At 61.3% G+C, this 6,316-nt stretch overlaps 1 protein-coding gene across 1 annotated transcript in view; it reads left to right on the top strand.

The window, feature by feature from the left end:
* The first annotated feature begins 375 nt into the window (after window positions 1-375).
* PCDH1 (protocadherin 1) overlaps window positions 376-6,316 on the top strand; it is an 87,520-nt gene continuing 81,579 nt past the window's right edge. The window contains exon 1 of the mRNA XM_054389212.1: window positions 376-430. Within this exon, the coding sequence (XP_054245187.1) occupies window positions 376-430 (55 nt within the window). The remainder of the gene's footprint in view (window positions 431-6,316) is intronic.

Below are 6,316 nucleotides of genomic sequence, written 5' to 3'. Positions count from 1 at the left end.
CGCTGCGCTTCCCCTGCACATCCTCACACACACCGAGGGACGGAGGCGGGCACGGACCGAGCTGCCCACCGGGGCTGCCGCCAGCCCTGCCGCCGCCGCCGCCGCTCCGCCGGAGCCGCCGCAGCCCCGGCCCCGGGGGGAGGGGGGCGGTTCCCACCGGACTTCTTCGGGGGGTTTGGGGTTGTTGTTTTTTTTTTTTTTTTTCCGCCCCCTCCTCCCTTTTTTTTTTTTAATTTAATTTTTTTCCTTTTTTTTTGATTTTTAATTTATTTTATTTTGCATCCGTGGATAAGAACCGAGAGGAGACAGGAGGGTGGTGGTTGTGGTTTGGGCTGGGGGGGTGCTGAGAAGCCCGGTCCCGGCGGGGAGGAGGCGATGCAGACACCGCTGGAGCAGCGCGCAAAGGGAGCGCAACGCCGGCCGCATCCAAGTAAGAGCTGCGGCAGGGCCGGCAGCCCCCGCCCGCGGCCGCGGAGCGGTGCGGAGAGCTGTGGGATACCCCGGGAAGGCAGCGCGGAGCCGGGTGGTGGAGGGAACGCTGCTGGCGAACATTCCGCTGCCTTCCGCGGCTCGCCGCGTAGGGTTACGCGGATGGCGGCGGAGGGGTGCGGAGCTCCGCGGGCAGCGAGGGTGGGTGAGTGGTTGGGTGGGTGGCTCCCGGTTGCCGATTCCCAGCTCCCGGTTAACGCTGGTGCCACCCGGCGCTGCCACTTGTTGTGCGGCGCGGAGCGGGGCCAGCCGCGGGCCGCGCAGGGTGGGTGATGCGGAGTGGCCGTGGGGGTGCAGTCGTGGCCGTGGGGTGGCTTTAAGTGTCTGCGTGTCCCCCCTCCTCCTTCCCCAGCTCCCAGCCCTGGGTGGGTGCGCCCAGGGTGTGAGCGCGGCTCGGGGTGCGCTGGTGCGTGGGAGCGAGAGAAGTTGCGGATGGGTGGGGGGTGCTGGGAGGAGCGGGGTGAAGGGGTCTGGCTGCTGTAGGAGGTGGAGGGGTCTCTGCGCGAAGTGGGGGGGGGCTGGAGCCGTGGGGTACAGCAGTGGTGTGCTTGTCGCGGAGCGGCTTGCGGCGGTGTGCGGGAGCTGGGAGCGTGGGGGTAGTGTTGGGGGTGTTAGAGGAGCGGGGAGAGTGTGGCAGCGCGGGGTGGGGGGTTCGTGCGTGGAACAAATCCCTGGTTTGCTGCCTGTGCTGGGAGAGGGAAGCCGGCTGCGGGGAGGTTTGCTGCGGGTGTTTGTGTGTGTAAGGCTCTATGTGTGTGGGGTGGTGTGCGTGCGGGGATGTGTATGTGCGGGGTTGTGTGTGAGGCGTTGTGTGTGCAGGGCTGTGTATGCGGGCTTCCGTGTGAGGGGTTGTGTGTGTGCGGGGTTCTGTGTGCAGGGCTGTGTGTGTGGGGTTGTGTGTGTGCGGGATTGTGTGTGTGCGGGGTTTGTGTGTGCGGAGTTCTGTGTGCAGGGCTGTGTGTGTGGGGTTGTGTGTGTGCGGGGTTTGTGTGTGCGGGGCTGTATGTTTGCGGGGCTGTGTCTGTGTGGGGCTGTGTGCGTGCGGGGTTCTGTGTGCGGGGCTGTGTGTGTGCGGGGCTGTGTCTGTGTGGGGCTGTGTGCGTGCGGGGTTCTGTGTGCGGGGCTGTGTGTGCGCAGTGTGTGTGTGGGGTTGTGTGTGTGTGAGGTTGTGTGTGAGGTGTGTGTGGGGTTGGTGTGTGCGGGGCTGTGTATGTGCAGGGCTGTGTGTGTCCGGGGTTTGTGTGTGTGAGATCGTGTGTGCAGAGCTGTGTGTGTGCGGGGTTGTGTGTGTGCGGGGTTGTGTGTGTGCGGGCTTTGTGTGGGGGGAGTTGTGGGTGTGCGGAGCTGTGTGTGTGCGGGGTTGTGTGTGCGGGGTTATGTGTGCGGGGTTGTGTGTATGAAGGGTTGTGTGTGCGGGATTTTTATATGTGGGGCTGTGTGGGCAGAGCTATGTGTGTGGGGTTTGAGTGTGCGGGGTCGTGTGCATGTGCGGGGCTCTGTGTGCGGGGTCGTGTTTGTGTGTGCGGGGTCCTGTTTGTGTGTGCGGGGCTGTGTGTTTGTGCGGGGCTGTGCGTGTGTGCGGAGCTATGTGTGCGGGGTTGTGTGGGGGGCTGTGTTTGTGTGTGCGGGGTTCTGCGTGTGTCCAGATGCGTGTGCGGGGCTGCGTGTGTGCGGAAGGCACCGGCTCATTCCGTGGGGCTCCCCGCGGAGCGGTGGAGCTGGGTTATCCCTGCCCGCTGACGGCTGCGGGGACCCCAGTCCGGGCAGCCTCTGCTGCGGGGAGCGGGGCTCGGCCTCCATCCGTTCCTCCCAGCCAGTAGGGCTGGGGACAGCCGGGAGCTGCAGCTGTGGCAGGAAGGGGTCCCTTATCTCCTCCTCCCCAGGGCCTCCCCAGCCCCCCTCAGTCTGCAATCCCGGGGGAAAGCCGCTCCCGCTGCCGCCGGCTCCCTGCGGCCCTGCCGGGATCTTTCAGGCTAGCGACATTTCTGCCTTCCCTCAGGTCCTTCCTCCAGCCTGTGGTGGTGGCAGAAGGGGGGCTGGAGCCCTGAGGATGCCGGAGGGGCTGGGGGACACCCCCAGGGGTGGGAGGATGGGGGCTGCCGCCCTGGGGAAGCTCTGACAGGTTCCCAGGCTGCTGGAGTTGGGAAGGATGTGGCGAAGGAGGCAGGAGGAAAGAAGGGATTGAGGCTTCACCCGATTTTCATCAGCGTGCAGCTCTTAAGAGGTGATTTTGGGGGAAAGCTGCTCACGAGCCAGTCGGGGGGTCCCAAATTTTGGGGCGCTTGGGCCCAGCCTGCATTAAATGCTGAGCGGCCGCAGAGCTGAAGGAAACCCTGGGAACTGCCGCCTCAAAAAATGCTCAGGGTTCATCCCATCCGTGCCTTCTGTGGAGGAGTGGACAGCAGTGGCTGTTTTTGTGGCCAGCGTGGTCCTTGATGCCAGCCCCACGCACGGACTGGAGCTGGTGGAGCCCTGCTTGAACGTTTTGCTGCTCGCTCGGATCTCGCTCCAGAGCTGAGCTTGGCATGGGGGGGATGTGTGCGGAGGAGGGGTGTGGGGGGTTGTGTGTGGGGGCGATTAGGGACTTGTGTGCTCAGTGCAAGGGTTGGGATGGACTTGCAAAGCATGGCTCCGAGCCACGCAATCAGCCGCCGGCAGCGAGAAGAAGAGGGGTGGACTTCGGTGCCCGTTCCCGGAGCGGTTGCTGCCTTCCTGTGGAACGGGGCCAAAAAAGGCTGTGTGGGAATCACAAGGAGAGCGCAGGGCTTGTTGGAGCAGTTGCTTCACTTCTCAGCACTTTATAACCTCTGTCTCATTAAGGTTTTGGGGGTTTTGGGGGGTGGGTGGGTTCTTTTTTTTTTTTTTTTTTCGGAGGGGAGAGCGGCTGAATCGGGGTAGGATTTTTGCCTGCCACCGTCCTCCCCGAGCTTCCCAGTCATGCATTAAGCAGCGTGACTAACGCCTCTCTCATGTGGTTCCGTCTCCCTCACACTCTCCCCGAAGGGAGAATTCTCCGTGTGAGGAGGAATAGTTCTTTTGGGAGGGGTTTCTTTATTTTCTTTTCTTTTTCTTTTTTTTTTTTTTTGAAGCAATCTTGTGCGTTCTGCCAGCAGGTCGTAAAGGGAAAAAAAAAAAAAAAAAAAAAAAGAAGAAGAAGAAAGTGTGGGATGGTCCTTAGATCCCATGGGAAAATAGCCCGATGCCTTTTACTGGCCCCTGGGAAGCCTCCCGTCGGCTCCTGCACCGACGTGCTTTTCCCGGCTGGTGGAGGCTTCCTCCTCCTCCTCCTCCTCCTCCTCCTCCTCTTCCTCACGCCCAGCTCTGGGCTCTCACGTCTGCACTGTGTCATTGGCACCCCGAGGCGCCCGGCAGGATTCCTTAACCCGGTGAACCCTGAACACCCTCTTGCCACCCTTGGCAGGGATGTGGGTCCTGCTCACAACCCTAGCCCCTCTCTTCCTCCAGCCTCCCTGCTTTGGAGGTTCCCTCTGCCTGCCTGCAGGGCTGGGGTTTGGTTTCAGGCTCCAGCCTCCTTTTTTTTTTTTTTGGAGCAGAAAGCATGGGTGCTGGGCACCCTTGGGAGAGTCCAGGTTGGCACAGTGCTTCCAGCTCCTGGGGCCCTCCCTGCTGGCTCACTCAGAGCCATGTGAGGCACCACCCCATGTCGGGACTCTCTCACCTTTACCTGAGATCTTTCACCTCACACCAAGGCTTAGTCAGGATGGAGCTACGTCACCAGCAGCCAGGGCCCAGCCTAGTGCAAACAGCCTTGTGCAAACAGCCTGCTGGTGGTGGTGGTGGTGGTGGTGGTGCAGTTGCCTCTCCCAGCTGCCACATCCTCTGGAACTTCCTTTCCAGCAGTGGGGCTGCTGCTCTGCCCTTTCTCCAGAGAAGGGCCACAAGGGTGAGCAGAGGGCTGGAACACCTCTCCTATGAGGACAGCCTGAGAGAGTTGGGGTTGTGCAGTGTGCAGAGGAGAAGGCTCCCAGGAGACCTTCTTGTGGCCTTCCAGGATCTGAAGGGGGCCTAAAAGAAAGCTGAGGAGGGACTTTGGAGGGTGTCAGGGAGTGATAGGACTGGGGGGGATGGAGTAAAAGTAGAAGTGGGGAGATTCAGATTGGATGTGAGGAAGAAATTCTTCCCCATGAGGGTGGTGAGAGACTGGCAGAGGTTGCCCAGGGAGGTGGTGGAAGCCTCATCCCTGGAGGTTTTTGCAGCCAGGCTGGATGTGGCTGTGAGCAACCTGCTGTGGTGTGAGGTGTCCCTGGCCATGGCAGGGGGCTTGGAACTGGCTGAGCCTTGAGGTCCCTTCCAACCCTGACAATTACTCTATGATTCTCTTCATCCCCACCACGCCGAGAGTGAGGAGGAGGTGGTGAAGCTCGGGGTGGGTTTGGCCGTGCCACGAAGGCAGGTGGAGGTGTGAAGGGGGTTTGATGTGAGTGTGCCCCACGCCTGTGTGCCCCTTAGTGGGGTGGCATCACCTAGCAGCAGGCAGCTGGGGGCAGCAGGGATGTGGGCACACGCTGTCCCCTTGACACTGGCACACACCTTGCTCGGGGCACCCACACATGTGCCCAGCATGGGGAGGCAAACTCCTGCCTGCTGCACAGCATCTCCTGCTGTGGGCACGGCTGTGCCCCTGCCAGGGCATGCACACGCCTGGGGCACACCTGCACACCCCACCGGTGCACATGCGTGTGCCACAGCCCTGCCACTCACCTTCACACTGCCAGGGCACACAGAAGTGTGTGGCATGCTTGCCCACACCTACCAGATGACACACATGTGTGTGGCACACCTGCCCACCCTGCCAGGACACACATACACATGTGGCACACCTGTACCCCCTGCCAGGGCACACACACGTGTGTGGCATGCTTGCCCACCCCACCAGCACACACCTGCATGGCACATCTGCACATCCCACTGGCACACACACACATTTGTGCCACCCCTGCCCACCCCTGCCAGCCCACACCAGTGTGGTCCCACTCTGGGCCTGACACGTGTGCACCAACACGTGTGGCAGGGCTCTGCCTGCAGCAGTGTGTGGAGATTCTGCTCAGCTTCTTGCCTCCTCCACCCACAGCCCTGTGCAGGGGTGGCATAGTGGATATGGCACTTGGGGACAGGGTTTGATGGCCCTGGTGGCCTGAGCTTGGTGGTTGGATTTGATGATCTTGGAGGTCTTCTCCAAATGAAATAATTCTATGGTTCTAAGTCTTGTTTGGCTCTTGCTGTCCTCCTGGGGACCTACATCTGGGAGAGATCCCCACACAGCGCTGCTCTGGAGGCTCAAGTGTGTCCTCAGCAAGGTGGAGATGCCTCTGCTCTGCAGGAAGGATGCTTGCAGGATGAGGGAGCAGAGTCAGGCCGGGTTTCAGGGCTGTAGTTTCATCTCCAGAAGCAGCTCAGATGTATTCTCACCTGCAGAGGGGGAGCTCCTCTCTTCCATACCACCGATGAGGCTCTTGTCCAGGAGGGACAGGATGGGGTGGAGGGCCTGGGAGCTTCTGGCTTGCAGGAAATCCCAGGGTTGGCAGTGCAGGATTCTCCACTTGTTTGGATCTGATGATGGAGCAAGCAGGAATGCAGCACTTGCTGTGGGGTACGGTGGGAGGGGAGACGTTGGAGGAGTGTTCACAGGCTGGGTGCAGGGTATGGGGAGAGGGGGAGCTGGGGGTGGTGAGATCCTTGTTGCTGTGGGACCGTGGGAGATGCCTGTAGCTGCTGATTTGAGGGCATCCAACCACTGGGGTTTCTGGGTGCTGCTGAGCTGGGCTGCACCCCCTGCCGCTCACTGCTCGGATGAAGCTGTGTGGGT

This window comes from Indicator indicator, chromosome 18 (genome assembly GCF_027791375.1).
Source record: "Indicator indicator isolate 239-I01 chromosome 18, UM_Iind_1.1, whole genome shotgun sequence".
NCBI classification, from domain to species: Eukaryota; Metazoa; Chordata; class Aves; order Piciformes; family Indicatoridae; genus Indicator; species Indicator indicator.
Note: the sequence above shows the minus strand (reverse complement) of the source record. Positions and strands in the feature narration are given on the sequence as shown.